The sequence below is a fragment of the Triticum dicoccoides genome, chromosome 3B, assembly GCF_002162155.2.
Source record: "Triticum dicoccoides isolate Atlit2015 ecotype Zavitan chromosome 3B, WEW_v2.0, whole genome shotgun sequence".
Lineage (NCBI taxonomy): Eukaryota > Viridiplantae > Streptophyta > Magnoliopsida > Poales > Poaceae > Triticum > Triticum dicoccoides.
Genome location: NC_041385.1, coordinates 289541450 through 289567326, shown reverse-complemented (window position 1 = coordinate 289567326; position 25877 = coordinate 289541450). Strand labels below are relative to the sequence as shown.

The 25877-nt window shown below is 43.6% G+C and overlaps 1 protein-coding gene across 1 annotated transcript; it reads right to left on the bottom strand.

Annotated features, from left to right (window-relative positions):
• Positions 1-13663: 13663 nt before the first annotated feature.
• LOC119274210 lies at positions 13664-14329 on the bottom strand. Its single transcript, XM_037554868.1, has one exon. It carries the CDS (start codon positions 14327-14329, stop codon positions 13664-13666), a length of 666 nt encoding a protein of 221 aa, XP_037410765.1.
• Positions 14330-25877: the final 11548 nt, after the last annotated feature.

Genomic DNA, 25877 nt, shown 5'->3' with positions numbered 1-25877 from the left:
GCTGCTCCAACCAGACGTACAATTGAGACAGCAGTTGGAACTGGTCTACCAAATCATTGTCTTCACCAACCTTACTGGTTCTATTTCCTCAACTCTTTCATTTCTTGATTATTGTGTTGAGTGATTGTTCATATCTGTGTTTGAAGACTTTGACTGAAGACTTTCTCAATTTCCTCAGTTCAATTTCTTCAGTCTGTTTGTCTTCATCTTGTGTTATCCTGTGTTTACGCTTTCTGTACTCTGTGTTTGTCTTCATTTCATCATGATGACCATGTGTGTATTCTGTCATGCTTACTTCTGAGTACTTATTCCGCTGCAAGTAGTTCTTCGCTAAGGAATTTCCTCACCAGCAAATTCCTCAGTGAAGAATTCATAAAAATCGCCTATTCACCCCCCCTCTAGACGATATAATGCACTTTCAGAAGTGCAGCCCGGCGGCAGTTTCGGAGACCGAAACGTCCGACGAATACACCGGCTATATCGCGGTCACATGTTTAATGGTTGGGCTATCAAATGGACTCTGAATGCGACGAAATTTGACAGGCAGTCTACCTACACAAGACCGCACGCCAACTTTCATCTCATTCCGAGAACATTTTGATGCCACTTAGAAAATAATATTTCGGAGGTGCCGCCGACGCGTGCAAGTGTGTCTGGGCTCAGAACGGACAACGGAAGGAGCAGGAAGATTGGGATGGATGCATGTTTTGAAAAACATGCAGATGAAATGTAGATGATGACATGGCAAAATGTAACACGCAAGCAATGACATGGCAATGAAGGCGAATAGTTGGAAGACACCTGGCGCATCAGATTCGGGGCGTTACAACTCTCCTCCACTAACAAGAGATCTCATCCCGAGATCTTAGGAACGAGACGAAAGAGAAAGAGGAAGAGGTGAAGTAAGAACGCAAGAGAGAAGGTGAACAAAGTCGAGAGCACTCTGTTAGAAAAGATGAACATCGAATATGACGAGAATCAAATGCTCATGGAAACAAGATAGACTCTAAGACCACTCCGGTTAGAACAAGATAGAAAAGGAATGAGTAAAAGAATTTCGGCAACACTCCAACTGAAAATGGAAGGATTAGAACATGAACTTCACCCAATGAGATGGCACTTGACGAGATGACCAATGCAATGCCTCCGGAAGAATTGAAAGAACTGAATGAGAAGAACTTAGAAGGAAGGATTGAATGGAGTTGTTGAGAAAATCAACAACGAAAGAATAAGCTTGTTGTGGACTTATCAAAAACAACTCAAAACTTGAGGCGAAATTATACCACAACCAAAAGTCTGAATAGCTGGGAAGAAAGAAGAAATGCAAAACTCCACTTCAGAAGAAAAGGAAGAATTATTTGCACTTTGAGACGCGAGAAGAAAAGATACTTGAACTCTTCCAACAAGAATCTTGATGAACACTTGAAGAATGGATTAAATCATGAAGAACCACCATGAAGGACTCCAGTGACAAAAGGATGATGAGATAGAATGAAGGATGAAAGAATAAGATTAAAGCTTGCGATGATTTAGATGGAGGTTCCGATGAAATGGCTGAGTAATTTTTAACTTCGGAAAAGAAAAGATGAAAACACTTGGAACTAGAATTTATTCATCAAGAACAAACTCCGAAGGAAGGGATTACTCACTTAGATGAAATAAGAATAAGATTTATTGTATGCTTATCATTCATCAAATTTAATTGATGATAAACGAATTTTGCATGCAACTTATTCCCCTTGAAAAGGATTGAGGAGTATATGGCACCACCTTTAGGAAGGTCTTCAGTGAACCACCGTTAGGATTGGAAAGAACGAATTGATTAAAATGATAATCAAGGAAAAGAATCTTGAACAAACCACCGTAAGAATTCGAAAATGACTGATGAAAGAAAATGAATCACCGGGAAGAATTAGAAGAACCAATATACTAGAGGGGATTTAGATGCAAAAGAACAAAGAGATCATGAGCTGATTAAAGAACACTTGAACGAAGCACTGGGATAATTGGATAACGGTAGTTGAAATGTGAGGATGAAGAATTCTTCGGGAACGATGGCCTCTGGTGAAAAGAAACGAGAAAACAACTTCTGACATACTCTGGATGGGTAAGAAAAGGAATATCTGACAAATGGAATAATTCGAGAGGATAACATGAAGCTAAAACCGCGAATCGTCGAGAGAACAGACAAGATTTAGAGGAAAAACTCTTCTTCGGTCTTCAAATGACGACGAGAAACACCACCAAAATTACTGAGATACTCCGGTAGAATGAAAAGCAAAGAGGTTGAGCCTACAATGAAAAGAATTTGAACGAGATCTTGGAGAAGGCATGTGACTGATGAAATTTATTCTTACGTCAAACTCGAAAAGAATTAGGAATGGCTCCAAAATAATTAGAAGAGTCAGGTAAGATCCTGGGAAAAGACCGGTGGGTTAGGGCCCACTAAAGATAAAAACACCGTTAGAAAGGGATGTTGAACAGATAGATGATGCACTGGAACAATTGAAATATTTGAATGGGGTGACAACCTCGAATTTAATTGGAACACAGATGAATCTCCTGAGATGTCTTGAGCACTCCGAAAGGATAAACTGGCGAGAGGCGAACGAGCAGGGAAAACACTTGATGCAAGGAAAAGAATGTGATCAACCCGAAAAACTTGAATTGAGTCCACCGGAAAAGAGATGAAGAATGTCAAACAAAAGAGAATTCACCAGTTGAAACAATTGATGAAAGACTGAAGAGGCTCCACACGAATGAAATTGATGCTCGAAAGAGGCTCAGGCTCCGGGAAGAAGAGGGTGGGAGGGCGGGAAAACAAAGGCAACTTGGAAGGGGAAAAACCGATGAATAACTTCAAGAGGTAACACCGGTTGAAAGAATGCAAATGCTTCGCACAAGTAGGATGGATACTCGATTACGGACTCTGGCTCCGAGGAAAAAAAGGGGTGGGCGGGTGGGAAAAGAAAACAACTGAGGATTGAACTTGCAAAAATGGAGATGGTCGAATCACCTTGACGAGAAATCCACCGGATGCAAAGAGATGAGAAACAACGACCGGAAACACCTACGTCAAGATTCCTCACCAGAGCGACGAAGGGGCTGAGGAGTAAAAAGAATTCGTACTCTCCGATATAACTAGACTCCGAAAACAGTTTTGTTCTAGACTCGACAACGGCCAACTACGAACAATCAAGGGGGCTCCTATGGTCGGTCGGGGCTCTAATATCAACTTGTCACGCCCAATATGCGACCCTATCCTAAAGGAACTCGAAGGTCCCACCAAGGATAGAAGCGCATATTGGAGACGCTTTTGCAAGGTGGATATCATTACATCATACCATTACATAATAGTTGGGGATAAATACAAGAGGCATGCAATGCCACACGAATACGACATCATCATACACAAGATCAACATCCGACTACGGATGAAACACGAACAGAAACTCAAACGACATCCACCCTGCTAGCCCAGGCTGCCGACCTGGAACCTATCCCCTGATCGAAGAAGAAGCAGAAGAAGAACTCCAAAACAAGTAAACATCGCTCTCGCATCATGATCATTGCATAACCTGTACCTGCAACTGTTGTTGTAGTAATCTGTGAGCCACGAGGACTCAGCAATCCCATAACCATGGGTATAAAGACTAGCAAAGCTTAATGGGTAAAGGAATGGATATGTGGTGAGGTTGTAGCAGCGACTAAGCGTATATGGTGGCTAACATACGCAAATAAGAGCGAGAAGAGAAGCAACGGAATGGTCGTGAAGCTAGCAATGATCAAGAAGTGATCCTGAACTCCTACTTACGTAAAACATAACCCAAAACTGTGTTCACTTCTCGGACTCCGCCGAAAAGAGACCATAATGGCTACACACGCGGTTGATGCATTTTAATAGAGTCAAGTGTCAAGTTCTCTACAACCGGATATTAACAAATTCCCATCTGCCACATAACCGCGGGCACGGCTCTCGAAAGTTTATACCCTGCAGGGGTGTCCCAACTTAGCCCATCACAAGCTCTCACGGTCAACGAAGGATATTCCTTCTCCCGGGAGGACCCGATCAGTCTCGGAATCCCGGTTTACAAGACATTTCGACAATGGTAAAACAAGACCAGCAAAGCCGCCCGATGTGCCGACAAATCCCGATAGGAGCTGCACGTATCTCGTTCTCATGGCACACTGGATGAACACTACGTATAGCTAAAACCAATCCTCAAGTTTCCCCGAGGTGGCGCTGCAAGTGGCTCTAGTTCGGACCAACACTCAGAGGAGCACTGGCCCAGGGGGGGGGGTTAAATAAAGATGACCCTCGGGCTCTAGAAACCCAAGGGAAAAGGCTTAGGTAGGCAAATGGTAAAACCAAGGTTGGGCCTTGCTGGAGGAGTTTTATTCAAAGCAAACTGTTAAGGGGGTCCCATAAATCACCCAACCGCGTAAGGAACGCAAAATCAAGGAACATAACACCGGTATGACGGAAACTTGGGCGGCAAGAGTGGAACAAAACACCAGGCATAAGGCCGAGCCTTCCACCCTTTACCAAGTATATAGGTGCATTAATTAAATAAGAGATATTGTGATATCCCAATATAATCCTGTCCCTCATGGAGCAAACTTCAACTTCACCTACAACTAACAACGCTATAAGAGGGGCTGAGCAAAAGTGGTAACATAGCCAAACAACGGTTTGCTAGGAAGGGTGAAAACGTTATAGGCTGACATGGCAATTTGGGAGGCTTGATAAGCAAGTGATAGGTAGCGCAGCATAGCAATAGAACGAAGCAACTAGCATAGCAATGATAGTAGTGAGATCCAGGGTGACGGTCATCTTGCCTAAAATCCTGCTATGAAGAAGAACGAGTCCATGAAGAAGATGAACGGACGAAGACGAACCAAGCATAGACGAACGGATCCTCACGATCGCAATGAAACAGGAACTAACGAGAAGGAGCACAACCGGAAAGAAGCAAACAACAAGGTAAACACACAACACATAGACAAGACATGATGCACAACCAAGCATGATGCATGACAAAGGCTATATGATGCTACTCATGGCAAGATATGATGCATACAAGAGCAACACATCAAAGCAAGTTTAAATGAGGTCGGAAACATATAACAAATCCGGTAAGTCCTCATATGCAAATATTAAAGTTGGTCCAGATCTGAACAAACCTTATGTTCAAGTTGTCAAACAGCAAGTTAAGATCCATCAAGATGATCTACACGAAATTCTAGTCAAGTTACATATAAAGTTCATTTAGTTCGGAGCTACGGCCCAGAAGATATGAGCAAAACAAGTTAAACATGGCATTGATGCAAAATGCATACAAACATCAAACAAACACACTCAAAACATGGGTGCAACAAGGTAATATGAAACCTCATGCAAAACTAAGCAAGTTTCATATAGAGCACACTCCAAACGGAGCAACGGTGCAACACATACACATGAAACAAGTTTAAAGGACAAGCTGTCCAAAACAGCAACTTGGCATTTTGCAAGCATCAAAACAACATGCTACAACACCTCAACATGAATACAAATGGCATGGTCGTGATGTACAAATTAAGCTTAACAAAATATGGAACATGGACACCGAGCTATCTCGAGAAACCACTAGAACATGCTCAAAAGGACATGGCAAGATTGCAAATAATAACAGTTCATAGACTTGGCAGAAAATCACCGAGCATGACAGAAATAACATCAGGTTGCGATGTTGAGAGCTATCAAACAACATTTTACAACAAGCTATCATGGAAAAGTAGAGCATGGCATGCTAATACTAAAGACAAAGCACAAAACTCCCTTACTGAACTAATTCCAAAGATCAACAGAAAAGATGGTAGGATCCATGCAAACATGGCAAGTGATATGACAGATTACCGACTGAAAATAACAGTACATGGCAGAAACAATGATAAGTAGGCATGTTGGTGAGCTTGTACAACTCACCACAGAGCAATACATGGCATAAAAAGGTGAGCAACAATAAGAAGACACATTTATGGAGCTAAACATGGCAATAGCATGGTCATAGGGTGCATGGATCACTAGCAAAACACATGGCAAAACTGAACTTAATGTTAATAGGCTGACAACAACATTATGTAGCAAGTTTAGAGCAAGATTACAACAAGTTACAGCAGGCTGTAAATGCAAACAAAGGCATCAATGTATAGAGCATAACATTTAAAACAAAACATCCTTAGTGAACATCTCCAGATTATGCATGTAATGGATGGTAGCATCAATCAAATATAGCAACATGATATAGCAGTTTTAGCCTAGCAAAACAGTAACAACAAGTGCCCCACTTCACGAGCTTGATGCACTCACTACAAGACTCACAAAAATACATAGATTGGACCACTGTAAAGACGGCATGAATATGCTCCTAAAACATGTAGACATCATGCTCAAAGGATGCATGCACAAAATGCAACAAAAATGACAAAACAACATGTTATAACAGTCTCAGCAGGTTAACATCATATAGCACTCTTGCAACGATGATTAGGGCATCATGATGAACTCAAGCAGGCATGGCACAGTGGAACAAACTGAAGAGCATCTCACAGCGAACATTTTGACATGTTATGCACGCAAAATGGAGCTACCTACACAAAGTTATGATGGGTCAAACATGCACACATATTATGAGTTTTCAGGGACTAGGCAGTATTTTTTTAAACAGAGGTGCGTCATATAATTTAGCAACGCCTAGGGCGAGGGATAGGCGAAGGCTGGGCTGCTCACCTAGTGGGCCAAAGCCCAGGGTGGAAGCAGGCCGGGGAAGGCCGGAGCTTGGCTGGGCCTCACGCGGGCTGAGGGCGCGGGGCCCACGTGGAGGGGTCGTCGTCCTTGCGTGTGCCCGCATGCACGCACGGACGGGGGAGGCTGTGCCGGCGGCGGTCTTGGCGACAAGCGGGGCGGCGTCCCGAGGGCTGGCGACGACGGGGATGGGAGGATCCGGGCGCTCCTGCCCGGATCTAGCCGGAGGCGGGGCCGGACGACGAACTATAGCGACGGGCGGAGGCGCGAGGCACTGCGGGGTCGGAGCGGAGCGGAGGTCGGGTGGCGGCACGCGGAGCGGGCGCAGTCATGGCGAGGGGCGACGAGGCCGAGTGCAGCATGACCTGAGACGACGGAGGAGGTCGTCGGCGACGTCCGGCGGCCGGAGCGGGGTCGACGTGAGCGGCGCAGAGGAGCTCGGGAGGAGCGGGAGCCGAATGCTGGCCGGCGGCGGCGCGCGGGCTCATCCGGGCCCAGATGGGCACGGGCGAGCTGATCCCGGGCCCCGCGGGCCTGTGGTGGTGGAGGTGCGCTGGGGAGGCGAGGTGGCGGCATGGGAGTGGTTGGCTGGCGCAGGGGAGGCGACATGGCGTGCAAGGATTGGTCCGGGGCGCGGCGGCGGTGGCGCCAAGTGGCAGGCTATGGCTGGCGGCGGCGGAACCATGGTGGGAGGAGGCTAGGGGTAGGGGGAAGGCTAGGGTAGCCCAAAAATGGCATATGGGTGGTGTTTAAATAGGCAGGGGGGTTAGGGTTTGAGGGTGTGGGGGTGTTTTGGAGCCCTCCGATCTCGATCGGACGGTTCCGGATGCGAGGGGTGTTAGGCTGGGCCTAGGAGGGATTAGTGGGCTGTGAAGAGAGGGCTTGGGCTGAGGGGAGAGAAGAGAAGTGCAGCCCGACGGCAGTTTTGGAGACCGAAACGTCCGACGAATACACCGGCTATATCGCGGTCACATGTTTAACGGTTGGGCTATCAAACGGACTCTGAGGAGGAAATTTGACAGGCAGTCTACCTACACTATAATAAGACCACACGTCAACTTTCATCTCATTCCGAGAACATTTTTATGCCACTTATAAAATAATATTTCGGAGGTGCCGCGGGCGCGTGCAAGTGTGTCTGGGCTCAGAATGGACAACGGAAGGAGCGGGAAGACCGGGACGGATGCAAGTTTTGAAAAACATGCAGATGAAGTGCAGATGATGACATGACAAAATGCAACACGCAAGCAATGACATGGAAACGAAGGCGAATAGCTAGAAGACACCTGGCGCATTGGATTCGGGGCATTACAGTAAACCAGCAAGAAGTTCGGTGGGGAATAAGTATACAGCAGCGTGCCTGGCTGTTGTGTGCATCTGATGTTGTTAAGCAGTGGGCTGGAGTTTTTACTTTGTCTTGTGAAATTTTGTTGCTAGTTACTTTGTTAACAAAATGTATTTTGGTTTCCAGTATATTTGTAATTAGGCGTTGTTACTTATGAAGCACGGGACCTGAAGCACGTTCGTGGCTTTTCTGTGTTGCAGCATTTTGGGTCACAGGCTCGGGCTTGCAAAGTCATGCTGTGGTTTTATATAGAGTCATGTTCACCTATTTTTGTGTTCGAAATGATTGCGTTGACTCGTTCAGAAAAAAGACGCACGGATTCGAAATGATTGCGTTGACTTGATCAGAAAAATAGGCACGGACGTGAATCCCTTGGGCGCATGGTTTGGTCTTTCATAGAGTCAAGTTTGTACATTTATTATGGAAACAAAGGAGAATGGGCTTAGATGTTAACGCTAACTATTTACTTTGTGAGGGATGGGATAGCCGATTCGAGAGTCGCGTGTTTAAAAGAGTAAGTTCATTGTTTTTGAAAGCCACGATTCTGTACTGAGTTGCGTCGCGCTTATTTTATTAGAGGCACGGGCGTGAAGTGACAACACGATGCCGTGGACGTTCGTGGCAGTGTTAAGGGTCACAGGCACAGGCCTGAAGCTCTAAAAGGCATGGTGCCGTATAATAAGAGTCATGTTCATATTTACGCCGACAGAGGCACTGTCAGGTTTGTTCTTTAACTAGGGAGACCCAGCGGAATTGGTTCAGATGTGAACACCAACTGTTTACTCTGTGAGGCACGGGATGGCCTATTCGAGATCGAAATGATTCCGTTGACTCGTTTAGAAGAAGAGGCACGGATGTGAACGCCATGGGCGCATGGTTTGGTCTTTCGCAGAGTCACGTTCAAATGTTTATTATGGAAACAAAGCATGATGGGTTTAGATGTTAACGCTAACTGTTTACTTTGTGTGGGAGGAATTGGTGGCAGCTGTTGAGCAATGTGTCAAATATATGAAGGTCGTGGAGGAGCAGATTGATGAACTGCGCGGGGAGTAAACCAGCAAGAAGTTCGGTGGGGAATAAGTATATAGCAGCGTGCCTGGCTGTTGTGTGCATCTGATGTTGTTAAGCAGTGGACTGGAGTTTCTTACTTTGTCTTGTGAAATTTCGTTGCCAATTACTTTGTTAACAAAATGTATTTTGGTTTCCAGTATATTTGTAATTAGGCGTTGTTACTTATGAAGCACGGGACCAGAAGTCTCTGCACCCACGGTTTTGGACCAAGTATGACATGTATGTTCGTGTCTTTTTTGTGTTGCAGTGTTTCGGGTCACAGGCACGGGCATGCAAAGTCATGGTGTGGTTTTATATAGAGTCACGTTCGCCTGTTTTTGTGTTCGAAATGATTGTTGACTCGTTCAGAAAAAAAGATGCACGGATTCGAAATGATTGCGTTGACTTGATCAGAAAAAAGAGGCACAAACGTGAATCCCATGGGCGCATGGTTTGGTCTTTCGCAGAGTCATGTTCATACGTTTATTATGGAAACAAAGGAGAATGGGCTTAGATGTTAACGCTTACTATTTACTTTGTGAGGGACGGGATGGCCGATTCGAGAGTCGCGTGTTTAAAATTGTAAGTTCGTTGTTTTTAAAAGCCACGGCTCTGTACTGAGTTGCGTCGTGCTTCATTTATTAGAGGCACGGGCATGAAGTGAATACAGCCGCGGTTCTGTACCAGGTAGCAATATGACTTGTGCACTGACAATGGCGTGGATGCCATGTTCATATTTACACCGACAGAGGCACCGTCAGGTTCGTTCTTTAACTGGGGAGACCCAGCGGAATCGGTTCAGATGTGAAACACCAACTGTTTACTCTGTGAGGCACGGAATGGCCTATTCGAGATTGAAATGATTCTGTTGACTCGTTCAGAAGAAGAGGCAGGGACCTGAATGCCATGGGCGCATGGTTTGGTCTTTTGCAGCGGAAAGAAAGCATAATGCGTTTACATGTTAATGCTAACTGTTTACTTTGTGTGGGATGGGATGGCGATTCGAGAGTAGAGGTGTTTAAAAGCGTGAGTTCCTTGTTTATAAAAGCCACAGTTCTGTACTGAGTTACGTCACACTTCATTTATTAGAGGCACAGACGTCAAGTGAATGCAGCAAAGGTTCTGTACCAGGTAGAAATATGACTTGTGCACTCACGATGGCGTGGACGTTCGTGGCAGTGTTAAGGGTCACAGGCACAGGCGTGAAGCGCTAAAAGGCATGGCGCCGTATAATATAGAGTCACGCTCCCCTGTGTATCTGTTCCGAATGATTCTGTCGACTCGATCAGACGGAGAGGCACGGGCGTTCAGCCCATAGAGGCACCATCAGGTTCGTTCTTTAATTGGGGAGACTCAGCGGAATTGGTTCAGATGTGAACACCAACTGTTTAGTCTGTGAAGCACGGAAAGGCCTATTCGAGAGACGCTGGTGTGGTATATTATTTGCACGGTCATGGGTCCCAGGAAGGCACGGTGTGGTATTGTGTAGAGTCATGTTAGTTTGTTTTTCATGTTCCAAATCATTTCGTTGAATCGTTGGCAAGGAAAGGCACAACCATGAAGCCCGGAATGGCATGGTTAGGCGTTCCACAGAGTCACATTTGTGCGTTGATTGCGGAAACCGAACCGTTCGACGGTCGTCTCCTCGTATTCGGGTGTGAACGCCGTGTGGTGTAGCTCGGGAAACTCAATGGTCCGAAAGGCGTCTCCTCCGGTGACGCCGCTGTGGAGGAGGTCGAGGTATTTAATAGAGTGAACGCCACGTGTCGGCGCTGCGGAAGCCAAAAGAACTGACGTCCGTCTCATCCGTTAGCAACGTGTCGACTGCGTGGCACCGTTCTGGCCCTCGCCCGAGGTCAAGGAGCTTTAAGCGGAGCGGCGTCCGCCACCACTAGATATCATCCTGGTTCTCCCTCTTTTCGCCGGCAACCCTAGGAAATCATCCGTCTTCCTTCGTTTGTGACCGTCTCAACCATGGTTCGACACAAGAAAACTACTTACGCCATGCTTACTCCCGAGCGCCGCTTCCAGTTGCAGGAGGACATTCGTTCGAGGTGCGCCGCTCGTGTCGTAGCGGGCATGTCTCCGGACTCGCCGGGGCCGGAGGAGATTGGAGAGGTGGAGGAAGTGGAGGGGGACGCGTCGGAGCTCATGCTGGGAGTTGATCCAGTGGGGGGAGACGTGATGGAGGAAGAGGAGGGCGTGATGAGGATGACGAAGAAGGGGGGACAAGGATGACGAGGACGACGAGGAATAGGGGGACGAGGATGACGAGGACGACGAGGCGGAGTTCTATCTCGGTGGGGCGGCCCCTATCCTAGAGTCCATCCAAGATGAAGCGTACGTGGAGTCCAACCGGCGCTTCCTCCGGGAAGAGCAGGCGAAGACCGATGTGCTCTTCGACGAGCTGGATGCCGAGCAGGAGGCGGAGGCCGACGACATCGATGTCAAAATGGAGATAGTGGACATCTCCGACAACGGGGAGTAGCGTAGTTTTGTTCGTAGACTGCTCTACATGGTGTTTATGCTTTCCATGTTTTGTATGCCTGTAATGGTTGAACTATGAAGTTTTTGAATGCAGACAGTTTCATTTCCATGTCAAGCAATCGTGTTTTGTTCGTAAGTAGTAGTACTACCCCGTCCCAAAATAAATGTCTAAACTTTGTAGTGACTTCATACCAGGCAGTATAATTCACACTGTACTGGTTAGTACAAGGTTGAGCCAATTAATTTGCGAGGAAGGCGTATGTTTTATTACAAATTGTAGTTTCTGGTACCATATTTTGGTCGTAATGCGTATGTTTTATTACATTGTCTTGTTTTCTTATAAATTGCAGTTTCAAGTACAAAATAAATGTCTCAACTGGGGCACATATTTGATTCTAGAGATTTCAGGATGGTTAGGTTTCAATATGGTTTCAACATGGTTAGATTCTAGAGAGGCACTCAACAACATGCGCAAAAGGCCACAGATGTGCTTTTGAGTAGCACCGGCTTGCATGGTTTTACCACAAGATGTGATTCGACATTTATCCAGGGCATTCAGGGTTTTACAATTGTAGGAGGAATCGTTTTTCACTTATATGTTCTATGGCAGAGGCTCAGCTATTACTTCTGGGACAAAGGAATGAACATCGCAGGTACATGACGTGAGGACTGACAATAGGCGTCTGTTACTGTTTTTCCAGAATGCTTTTCAATTAACTGTGAGAGGCATGAATGTGCTGACGGGACAGGCACGGTCATGTCTGAAAATACGTGCAAGGTGGTCCCTAAGGTTTCCTTAATGTATCATCTATATGCTTCACTATTACAAGCACGTTCGTTATTCTTTTCGAGGCACGGACGTGAAGGATGGAGCCTATGCCTTTGCGATAGTCATGTCCCAAATTAAGAAGGAAACAAGTCTTCATAGACCCGATACATCGGAACCTGGCCATAAGGCACGGTCCTGCCTCTGTGTTTTCAGTGACGTCACGTTTACTGCTAGCGGGGTGGACGTAAGGCTCGGCTTTCTGATGTTTTTGTTGTCAGCAACTTTCAGCGGGGTGGACGAGAGAGGTATGATTTTACCTGAGGTAGAGGCACGCCCGTGAGGAACTGGAGGCACGGACATGAGGGAGGTACGTGAGGGAGGCACGGATCGTGATGCATCCACGTGAAGGTTTGCCTCTCTTTTCAAGAAGCTTTCATTGACACGTTTTCATTGCAGGGGCATGGCATATGAGCTGCATGTGTTTTCGTAGGCACTCGGCCTTACTAATGAACTCATTAGTGAGAAGGTGAAGCTTCCGGTTGACATCGAGAATGTTGCGTAAACAGATGCGAAGCCAAGTTACGCACAGTACCTATAGGAGTGGAGGCACATAAGTGCCTCTGTGGGTGTTTTAAGTAGTTGGTGTTATTGATGGACAACCGTGCCTCTGTCTTTCGTAGTGTTCTTCTCTGGGGGTCATGGACATAGAGGACTATTTTCCAAGGAGAAGAAACACGTAACTACGTCTGAATTCAAAATATTTCCCAAAGTGTTCCATACGAATACCATGTGTGCAATGGTTTGTTAGAACATTGTGCACTGTATTTAGGAACATTCTGTAATTGTTGTCGCTACATTTTGACGCTGCATCCACAAAGGCACTAGTGCACTGCATGCTCGTCATTTTTGTGGACTGTTATGTGTACCTGATCTGTGTGTTACGCTAATCCTATACTATGTGTACTATGTTTATATTTTTCAGTGCACTACAATATATTCTAGTAATAGATAACTCCAACATTACACTGGAAATAAACTTGTTCAAAAGATATGTAAACTGTAAGCAAACTACAAGGTTTTCTACGACACAAGCAAACCTAAATTTATAACAAGCAAATGGCAATCTTGAGAGAAAGCAAATCTAATGAGAAATCTAGAATGACATGAGCAATCTTCTAGATACTTTTCTTGGCCGGGACCGCCTGCTTCAGCAGTCGTAGTCGCCCTAGGACCTAGCGCGCTTCTTGGGCTGCTCCTTCTCGAGTTTTGCCCGGCAGAGCCCTTCCTGGATGATGGTGAGGCGGCTCCATATCTCGTACGCAGCATAAGCGTCCTTTGCCGCGTACTCGATGTGCCTCATGGACAGGGGCATGGATGCCCAACGTCTGTGTTCTGCGTTGGTGAGCTTCTTCTTCATGTCATTGTAGTAGTCGTGGACAAGGATGCCTGAGACGTCCCCAAGGGAGTCCAGAGGCTTGGTAGCTATAGGCACCCTCCATTCCTTCTGGATGTCGACGAAGTGGGCGATCTCCAGTTCGACGCGGCCAAGCATGTCTATGTCACCGTCAATGGAGAAGCCAGCGAACGTGTACCTGGGGTCGGCGAGGAAGTTGTCGAACTTGGTGCAGTTCTTGTCGGCGGCGCTCAGTTGGAAGAGCAGCACCGGATGATTCTTGCTGACGGAGAGCTGGACGAGGGCGGGTTTCTGATCTTCGCCAATGTCGTTGGTGTAATCCACATCAACTCCGACGATCTTGTGGTGCTTGAATTGGAGGTGTCGCTCGTACTGCTCGATGGTGGTCGCCGCCTTATGCAAGTCATTGGTGTGGATCACGTGCAACTTGGTGTTGCCGTGGGCCTGCACCTCCATGAATTCCTTGATGAATCCCATGGCCTGGAGAAGTTCTTCCTCCTTCAACCTGGTATTTCATGGGGAACTATGAGTGGGAGCGCAATGGCGATTTATGTTGTTTGTGGGTGAGAAGGCCGCGGCGGAAGTCTAAATTTAAGGGCGGGGAAGCGGCAAAGGAGTGCACGATCTCACTGTCGATGCGGTTGTGCACATCGTGGGTTCTGATCGTGGTTTCATCTCCCTATCGATTCGGTTGTGCACATCCTGAGTTTTTGATCGTGGTTTTTCTTAAAAAGAAAATAAAAAAATAATTCAGCAGTTATGTTTTTAACAGCCGTTGTTTCTCTAGCAACTCAGGGAGAAGATCGTGTCTTGCGTAGTTTGCTGTCAAATGTCAATTTTTATAATTTATCTCGTGAGGCATGCATGGGCAGTATGTAGAGGCACACGTCTCTAACCAAGAGAAGCATGCTTGAAGTGGTTGGTTTAACTCTCAGACACACGTGCGTGATATATTCACTGGGAGTGGCAATTGTTTTCACTGATACATTCACTGGGCGTGATATATTCACTGGGAGTTGCAATTGTTTTCAATGTACATTCACTGGGTGTGATAAATTCACTGGGAGTGTCTGGTTTAACTCTTAGACACACGGGTGTGATATATTCACTAGGAGTGGCAATTGTTTTTAGTGATACATTCACTGGGAGGAGCACTGCTGTGTTTTTTCAGAGGCACTGTTGTGAGTTCGTGTTGCAACTGATGCTACGAGATGGACAGAAACAACGAGAAGTAACGAGAGGCGTGGACATGCAGCTGCGAGACGCACTTATACAGCAAGAAGCGCACTAGAAGCACAGGTCCGATACTACGTGAGGCACGGACATGAATCTATGTGATTGCACGGACGTCAATCCGTGCCCGTGTTCTGTCAAATGTTTTAAGTGACGCGTTTCACTTTGAAAAGGTTATGTTTTAGCAGCACAAGAAGCCACGTCCGTTCATCTGTGATCCAAATATTTTTACTGAGATGAGACTTGGGCGTGTCTCCCCGTGTATGAAATATTTCCTCTGACTTGTTCACTCGTAGAGGCATGGATGTCTGTTTTAAAATTCACTTTGCAAAGGCATGGATGTTTAAGGTAACAGAGCCACAGGGAAAGACACTGGTTTTTTAGGAAAAGTGTTGTGCGTTACACAGAGGTGTATGTTTGAGCTCCGCAACAAACTACTTGGCATCCCGCTACTCTGTGGAGCACAATAATGAAAAATATGTATACTACTAACATTGGGAGCTAGCAACGTCACTAAACTATGCAGAAATATATTTCACGACAGCCATTCATCCTCCATTATTAGTCATCGAATCCTTTTATTATTATCACAGGTAAATAAAGTAACTCACGTAAGTGTTTCACCTTTTTTGACCGGGAATTTTCACCTTTCTTGGACATAATTATATGCTTAGTTATATACCATGACATAACTAAATAACAAAACTGGTGTGTACTGCCTGTTCAAAAACCAGACATACATTACTGAACTGTCATATAGGAAGTATAGCCACCAGCAATGCTCTATCAGGAAAGGTCGTTGATTGTTAGACGCAACAGCTTCATGTTCCCCAAAGTTGGCCACCGCTTTTCAATTGTGATGAGGACAATTGAACCAACCCTTAGCTGAGCTTCCCGGGCAAAATCTGAAAAAACCGGTCACCTCCATTCTGCCGTGGGTTTGTATGGAGTACGTTGTGCTCATGTCTATTGCATCATCCACCTCTGTTAGGCTGATTCCACCGTTTTGAGGTAGATGTCCTAGGGTCATCTTTAGAAGCCTCACAACGGCAGATGGGATTCTTTGCAGATTGTATCGATATTACTAGATAAAATCAATGTACAAGGACATAAAACATCGAAAATAGTAAACAAAACCATGGCAGTGGATCAAAACAAATATTGAATGACTAACCAGACGACCATTTACGACATTGGTGACGTTTAGACGATGTACGAAGGGTATGGTGGGGAAGTCGTCAGCCTAAAACACAAAGTATATCATTTGTCCTAATTGTCTGTATGAGAGGTTTATGCCTCGACCAAACACTGTTTTCCCAATGTACTCCCTCTCCGAATCATTTAGATAATCAAGAGCTACAGGGAAAAAAGTAACTCATTTTCAAACGAATTTATTTAAACAAATGAACTTGCTATTAAAGTTTAAAAGGAATGGTTAAATTCAATGCATGTGATCAAGTTGGGATGATAATCCACAGAATTGCAAAAAACGTTTTGAAAATAACTTCGACTATAAGTATGACATTCATTTAGTGCACAGAGGTAGGAGCACCAAAGTATGCTGATAAACGTAGTTGATAAAGCAAGATGGAAGTTAATGCACTTACCTAGTGATGGTTTGGGAAGAGGCCTGTGACCTCCTGGAGAATCACTGAATCTCATGTCTATCTCAATGGACAGACTCCCAGTATCCAGGTTTATGATTATTAGATCTCGATAACGAAGATCGTAGTCGCTAATTAACTTTTCCCAGCCAGGTTCATGCATTTTAGACCGGTTAGGTTCATCGGTGATGCAGATCTCATATGACAGATCCTCATTGGTGATTAGTGATGTCTACTATACAACCTTCTTCTTGTAGACGTTGTTGGGCCTGCAAGTGCATAGGTTTGTAGGACAGTAGCAAATTTCCCTCAAGGGGATGACCTAAGGTTTATCAATCCGTGGGAGGCGTAGGATGAAGATGGTCTCTCTCAAGCAACCCTGCAACCAAATAACAAAGACTCTCTTGTGTCCCCAACACACCCAATACAATGGCAAATTGTATAGGTGCACTAGTTAGGCGAAGAGATGGTGATACAAGTGCAAAATAGATGGTAGATATAGGTTTTTGTAATCTGAAATAATAAAAACAGCAGGGTAACTAATGATAAAAGTGAGCGTAAACGGTATTACAATGATAGGAAACAAGGCCTAGGGTTCATACTTTCACTAGTGCAAGTTCTCTCAACAATAATAACATAGATAGATAATATAACGAGCCCTCAACATGCAACAAAGAGTCACTCTAAAGCCACTAGTAGCGGAGAACAAACGTAGAGATTATGGTAGGGTATGAAACCACCTCAAAGTTATTCTTTCGGATCAATCTATAAAAGAGTTCGTACTAGAATAACACCTTAAGATACAAATCAACCAAAACCCTAATGTCACCTAGATACTCCATTGTCACCTCAAGTATCCGTGGGTATGATTATACGATATGCATCACACAATCTCAGATTCATCCAACCAACACAAAGTACTTCAAAGAGTGCCCCAAAGTTTTCTATCGGAGAGTCAAGAACGTGTGCCAACCCCTATGCATAGGTTCCCAATGTCACGAAACCCGCAAGTTGATCACCAAAACATACATCAAGTGGCACATGATATCCCATTGTCACCACAGATAATCACGGCAAGACATACATCAAGTTTTCTCATAAAAGACTCAATCCGATAATATAACTTCAAAGGGGAAACTCAATTCATCACAAGAGAGTAGAGGGGGAGAAACATCATAAGATCCAACTACAATAGCAAAGCTCGGGATACATCAAGATCGTGCCATAGAAGGAACACGAGAGAGAGAGAGAGATCAAACACATAGCTACTGGTACATACCCTCAGCCCCTAGAGTGAACTACTCCCTCCTCGTCATGGAGAGCACCGGGATGATGAAGATGGCCACCGGTGATGGGTCCCCCCTCCGGCAGGGCGCCGGAACGGGCTCCCGAGAGGGTTTTGGTGGCTACAAAGGCTTGTGGTGGCGGAACTCCTAATCTATCTTCTATTCTGGAAGTTTTAGGGTACACGAGTATATATGGGTGCAGGGGGTACGTCGGAGGAGCTACGGGGGCCCCACGAGGCAGGGGGCGCGCCCGGGGCTGTGTGGGGGGGGGGGCGCCCCCACCCTCATGGGCAGCCTGTATCTCCCCTGACGTGCACTCCAAGTTCCCTGGTTTGCTTTCCTTCCAAAAATAACTTCTCCAGTTGATTTCGTTCCGTTTTGACTCTGTCTGATAATCCTTTTCCTCGAAATAATGAAATAGGCATAAAACAACAAATTTGGGCTGGGCCTCCGGTTAATAGGTTAGTCCCAAAAATAATATAAAAGTGGATAATAAAGCCCAATATTGCCCAAAACAGTAGATAAAGTAGCATGTAGCAATCAAAAATTATAGATACGGTGGAGACGTATCAAGCATCCCCAAGCTTAATTCCTGCTCGTCCTCGAGTAGGTAAATGATAAAAAAGAATTTTTGATGCGGAGTGATACTTTGGCATAATTTCAATGTAAATCTTCTTATTTGTGATATGAATATTTAGATCCAAAAGATTCAAGACAAAAGTTCATATTGACATAAAAATAATAATACTTCAAGCATACTAACAAAGCAATCATGTCTTCTCAAAATAACATGGCCAAAGAAAGTTCATCCCTACAAAATCATATAGTTAGGCTATGCTTCATTTTCGTCACACAAAGATGTTCCCAACTTCTATACCCCCGATGACAAGCCAAGCAATTGTTTCATACTTAAATAATCTCAAACTTTTTCAACCTTCACGCAATACATGAGCGTGAGTCATGGATATAGCACTATGGGTGGAATAGAATATGATGATGGGGATTGTGTGGAGAAAAAAAAGGAGAAAGTCTCACATTGATGAGGATAATCAACGGGCTATGGAGATGCCCATCAATTGATGTCAACATGAGGAGTAGGGATTGCCATGCAACGGAGGCACTAGAGCTATGAATGCTCAACAAAAGAAAACTAGTGGGTGTGCATCCAACTCGCTTGCTCATGAAGACCTAGGGCATTTGAGGAAGCCCATCGTAGGAATATACAAGCCAAGTTCTATAATGAAAAATTCCCACTAGTATAAAAAGACAACTTATGAGACTCACTACATGAAGAACAAGGTGCTACTTTGAAGCACAATATATGAGACTCACTATATGAAGAACAAGGTGCTACTTTGAAGCACAAGTGTGGAAAAAGAGATAGTAGCATTGACCTTTTTATTTATTTTCTTTATTTTCTTTTTTTCTTTTTTTGGGCCTTTTCTTTTTTTTGGCCTTTCTTCTTTTTTTCTTTTTTTTCTTTTTGGGCAATGCTCTAACAATGATGATCATCACACTTCTATTGATTACAACATAAGGATTACAACTTGAAACTTAGAACAAGATATGACTCTATATGAATGCCTCCGGCGGTGTACCAGGATGGTGCAATGAATCAAGAGTGACATGTATGAAAAATAATGCATGGTGGCTTTGCCACAAATACGATGTCAACTACATGATCATGCAATGGCAATATGACAAAAGTAATGTATGTCATGATGATGGTGATGGAAGTTGCATGGCAATATATCTCGGAATGTCTATGGAAATGCCATGATAGGTAGGTATGGTGGCTGTTTTGAGGAAGATATAAGGAGGTTTATGTGTGATAGAGCGTATCGTATCACGGGGTTTGGATGCACCGGCGAAGTTTGCACCAACTCTCAAGGTGAGAAAGGGCAATGCACGGTATCGAAGAGGCTAGCAAAGGCGGAAAGGTAAAAGTGTGTATAATCCATGGACTCAACATTAGTCAAAAGAACTCATAAACTTATTGTAAGAATTTAGAAGTCATCAAAAACCAAGTACTACGCACATGCTCCTAGGGGGATAGATTGGTAGGAAAAGACCATAGCTCGTTCCCGGCCGCCACTCATAAGGATGCACAAGCCAGGTACACTTCATGTTTCGAATTTGTTACACAACTTTAACCATACGTGCATGCTATGGGACTTGCTAACTTCAACACAAGTATTCTTTGAATCCATAATCACCCAACTAGCATGACTTTAATATCACTACCTCCATATCTCAAAACAATTATCAAGTATCAAACTTTTCTTAGTATTCAACACCCTCATAAGAAAGCTTCACATATATTGAATACCAAGTATATTAATATTAAGCAAATTACCATGCTATTAACGACTCTCAAAATAATCTAAGTGAAGTATGAGAGTTCATCTATTTCTTCAAAATAAAACTACCACCATGCTCTAAACGGTATAAGTGATGCACTAGAGCAAATGACAAACTACTCCGAAAGATATAAGTGAAGGTCAATGAGTAGCTAAATAATTATGCAACTATGCGAAGACTCTCTCTCAATTAATAATTTCAGAACTTGATACTTTATTCAAACAGCAAGCAAAGATAAATAAAACTACATTGCAAGGATAGCACAACTCATGTGAAGAAGCAAAAACTTATGCTCAACCGATACTAACCGATAGTTGTTGAAGAAGAAAGGTGGGATGCCTACCGGGGCATCCCCAAGCTTAGATGCTTGAGACTTCTTGAGATATTATCTTGGGGTGCCTTGGGCATCCCCAAGCTTGAGCTTTTATGTCTCCTTAATTCCTCTCATATCATGGTTTCTCTTTTTATCAAAAGTTTCATTCACAACAAACTCAACAAGAACTCGTGAGATAGGTTAGTATAAACCGATGCAAAACCTTATCATTTTCTACTGTAACAAAACACTTAAATAATTATTCAACATTGCATACTAAATGCCTCTGCATATTTAATACTCCTATCCTCAAATAGAATCATTAATCAAGCAAACATATGCAAACAATGCAACCATAACAGCAATCTGCCAAAACAGTATAGTCTATAAAGAATGCAAGAGTATCAATACTTCCCTGACTCCAAAAATTATGAACTAAAATTCCCACTGTAATAAATTTATCAGAGCTCAATATGCAAAAATATTCAACATTATACCGCTCTCTGACTTTTCTAGGGAATTTTTGCAACAGCGGTAAACTTTCTGTTTTTCAAACAGCAACATGTATACTAGCAAAATAAGCATGGCAAAGGCTATCCTTGACTTCTTTATTGAAACTAAAGATGAAAAACATTATGTAAATAGCAGCAAGCAAATACTAACAAAAGAAAATGACGCTCCAAGCAAAACACATATCATGTGGTGAATAAAAATATAGCTCCAAGTAAAGTTACCGATGGTACGAAGACGAAAGAGGGGATGCCTTCCGGGGCATCCCCAAGCTTAGGATTTTGGCTATTCTTGAATATTATCTTGGGGTGCCTTGGGCATCCCCAAGCTTAGGCTCTTGCCACTCCTTATTCCATAGTCCATCGAATCCTTACCCAAAACTTAAAAACTTCACAACACAAAACTTAACAGAAAACTCGTAAGCTCCCTTAGTGAAAGAAAACAGAACACCACGTCAAGGTACTGTTATGAACTTATCTATGGTTCATACCCTCCGATACTACTCATAGATTCATCAAAATAAGCAAACAACACATAGAAAACAGAATCTGTCAAAAACAGAAAAGTCTGTAGTAATCTGTATCAAACGTATACTTCTGGAACTCCAAATATCCTACCAAATTAGTAAGTCCTAAGCAATTTGTGTGCCAATCCAGAGCAAAAAGAATCATATCAAGAGCACGTTTCTGTGAATTAACAAAACTAAATTACTGGGTGCAAAAGTTTCTGATTTTCAGCAGGATCAACACAACTATCACCGTAAGCTATCCTAAAGGTCTTACTTGGTACTTTATTGAAACAAAAGCTATAAAACATGATTACTACAGTAGCATAATCATGTGAACACACAAAAACAGTAAGGATAAATATTGGGTTGTCTCCCAACAAGCGCTTTTCTTTAATGCCTTTTCAAGCTAGGCATGATGATGACAATGATGCTCACATAAAAGATAAGGATTGAAACATAACGGGAGCATCATGAAGCATATGACTAGCACTTTTAAGTCTAACCCACTTCCTATGAATAGGGATTTTGTGAGCAAACGACTTATGGGAACAATAATCAGCTTGCATAGGAAGGTAAAACAAGCATAACTTCAAGATTTTAAGCACATAGAGAGGAAACTTGACATTATTGCAACTCCTACAAGCATATGCTCCTCCCTCATAATAATTTTCAGTAGCATCATGAATGAATTCAACAATATAACCAGCACCTAAAGCAATCTTTTCATGACTTACAAGCATAGAAAATTTACTACTCTCCATAAGCAAAATTCTTCTCGTCAATAGTAGTGGGAGGAAACTCAACAAAATAACTATCATATGATTGAAAATTAAGATCAAGATGACAAGTTTCATAGTTATCATTATTCTTTAAAGCATACGTGTCATCACAATAATCATCATAGATAGGTGGCATGCTTTCATCATAGTAAATTTGCTCATCAAAGCTTGGGGGACAAAAAATATCATCTTCATCAAACATAGCTTCCCCAAGCTTGTGGCTTTGCATATCATTAGCATCATGGATATTCAAGGAATTCATACTAACAACATTGCAATCATGCTCATCATTCACATATTTCATGCCAAGCATTCTATGTAATTCTTCTTCTAGCACTTTGGCACAATTTTCCTTTCCATCATATTCACGAAAGATATTAAAAAGGTGAAGCGTATGAGACAAACTCAATTCCATTTTTTGTAATTTTCTATTATAGACTAACTAGTGCTAAAACAAGAAACAAAAAGATTTGATTGCAAGATCTAAAGATATACCTTCAAGCACTCACCTCCCCGGCAACGGCGCCAGAAAAGAGCTTGATGTCTACTACAAAACCTTCTTCTTATAGACGTTGTTGGGCCTGCAAGTGCACAGGTTTGTAGGACAGTAGCAAATTTCCCTCAAGTGGATGACCTAAGGTTTATCAATCCGTGGGAGGCGTAGGATGAAGATGGTCTCTCTCAAGCAACCCTGCAACCAAATCACAAAGAGTCTCTTGTGTCCCCAACACACCCAATACAACGACAAATTGTATAGGTGCACTAGTTCGGCGAAGAGATGGTGATACAAGTGCAAAATAGATGGTAGATATAGGTTTTTGTAATCTGAAATAATAAAAACAGCAAGGTAACTAATGATAAAAGTGAGCGTAAACGGTATTGCAATGATAGGAAACAAGGCCTAGGGTTCATACTTTCACTAGTGCAAGTTCTCTCAACAATAGTAACATAGATAGATAGTATAACAAGCCCTCAACATGCAACAAAGAGTCACTCCAAAGCCACTAATAGTGGAGAACAAATGTAGAGATTATGGTAGGGTACGAAACCACCTCAAAGTTATTCTTTCGGATCAATCTATAAAAGAGTTCGTACTAGAATAACACCTTAAGATACAAATCAACCAAAACCCTAATGTCACCTAGATACTCCATTGTCACCTCAAGTATCCGTGGGTATGATTATACGATATGCATCACACAATCTCAGATTCATCCAACCAACACAAAGTACTTCAAAGAGTGCCCCAAAGTTTTCTATCGGAGAGTCAAGAACGTGTGTCAACCCCTATGCATAGGTTCCCAATGTCACGAAACCCGCAAGTTGATCACCAAAACATACATCAAGTGGCACATGATATCCCATTGTCACTACAGATAATCACGGCAAGACATACATCAAGTGTTCTCATAAAAGACTCAATCCGATAAGATAACTTCAAAGGGGAAACTCAATTCATCACAAGAGAGTAGAGGGGGAGAAACATCATAAGATCCAACTACAATAGCAAAGCTCGGGATACATCAACATCGTGCCATAGAGGGAACACGAGAGAGAACACGAGAGAGAGAGAGAGAGATAAAACACATAGCTACTGGTACATACCCTCAGCCCCGAGGGTGAACTACTCCCTCCTCGTCATGGAGAGCGCCGGGATGATGAAGATGGCCATCGGTGATGGGTTCCCCCTCCGGCAGGGCGCCGGAACGGGCTCTCGAGAGGTTTTTGCTGGCTACACAGGCTTGCGGCGGCGGAACTCCCGATCTATCTTCTGTTCTGGAAGTTTTACGGTACAAGAGTATATATGGGTGCAGGGGGTACGTCGGAGGAGCTACGGGGGCCCCATGAGGCAGGGGGCACGCCCGGGGGGGGTGGGGTGGGGGTGGGCGCGCCCCCACCCTCGTGGGAAGCCCGTATCTCCCATGACGTGCACTCCAAGTTCCCTGGTTTGCTTTCCTTCCAAAAATAACTTCTCCAGTTGATTTCGTTCCGTTTTGACTCCGTCTGATAATCCTTTTCCTCGAAATACTGAAATAGGCATAAAACAGCAAATCTGGGTTGGGCCTCCGGTTAATAGGTTAGTCCCAAAAATAATATAAAAGTGGATAATAAAGCCCAATATTGCCCAAAACAGTAGATAAAGTAGCATGGAGCAATAAAAAATTATAGATACGTTGGAGACGTATCAATTAGTACTGGATTCCTTTGTTTTTCTTCTTCTTGAAATTCTTCTTCTTTCCACTGATAGATTGAAGAAGTGACTTGCTGCCTGCAATAGCATGGCGCATACTGTGCAAGAAAAAAAGAAAAAAAATCTTCAAACCGGCAAGAAGGAATCCTTGAATATACCGACATGTATAATCAAGACAGATAGTGGTTATCATATATCTACCAATTGTTTTCAACAGGTTGCCATTTGATAAAACAAGGTACATCGAAAATTGAAAATCATCTCGTTAAATGCTTAAATGTAGGCATTCCATTCCAACAGTATGGGAGAAACTTTTATTTCCTGCCATCAGAAAGTTACAGTAATTGGTAGTAACTGATGGGCGGCATGGGGTGCCAAACATTTCTCCTTACTAGGCATGTCTTGTAGCATCGAGGAAGACACAATGTTATCACGCTATGAAGAACGCCTGACTCCAATCCAGGGCAACCGAAGTTGGTACATATATCACAGCACATGGTTTCCCTTGGAATACGTTGCAAAACAACGTTTATATGAAATTCTCAATAGAAGGAAATTTATATTATCTTGAAAAACTTTTCTGCTAAAGGGGCACTTCTCATAAATAGTCATTCACAAACGATTTCCTTAAAAGACATGTGCACAGCTTGACAGTTGTACAACAATAGTAATAGCAGAGGAAATGTGAATTTAATTAAATGATTATTTTATTTTCAAAAAATGGTTGCTTAATTCTTCACAATTCAGTATTGACTATTTTTAGAGCAGTTCACAATCTTGGCTGTGAATGTCAATCAGTGAAAGGATCACTGCTGCTTGGTTATAAAAGCAGCTTTAGCAATTCTATATTTCAAGACAAGACAAGCAAAAGGCAGAAACAATGCATCAGGCGGCTCAAAAAAGTGTTTGTAACATTAAAATTATATGTAAATTCGTTTGAGATGCACCCAGCGACTACGTCATCGGCAACCATACGCTACCGTCGCCGATGCCAACCACCAGAACATGTGTGGCTAGGTGGTATTTGAAACGGGTCATCCATCAAAGTTAACCTTGCCCCCAGCCTACAGGACCCCAAACGCTGTTCTGAAGCACAAAAGCCGACTTACAGTCAGCAACACCCCAAACGCCAATCTCCAGCACCCTGTGGCCGGTTAAGCAATAGAGCGTAACGTCTGTCCACTCACTTGGACTTCCGGACACCGCCATTGTTTTGCAAGACCTAACGGTCTTCAATTTA

Excerpts from the sequence above, each read along its gene's own strand:
- LOC119274210 (XM_037554868.1), bottom strand. The coding sequence starts at position 14,329 with ATGGGATTCATCAAGGAATTCATGGAGGTGCAGGCCCACGGCAACACC.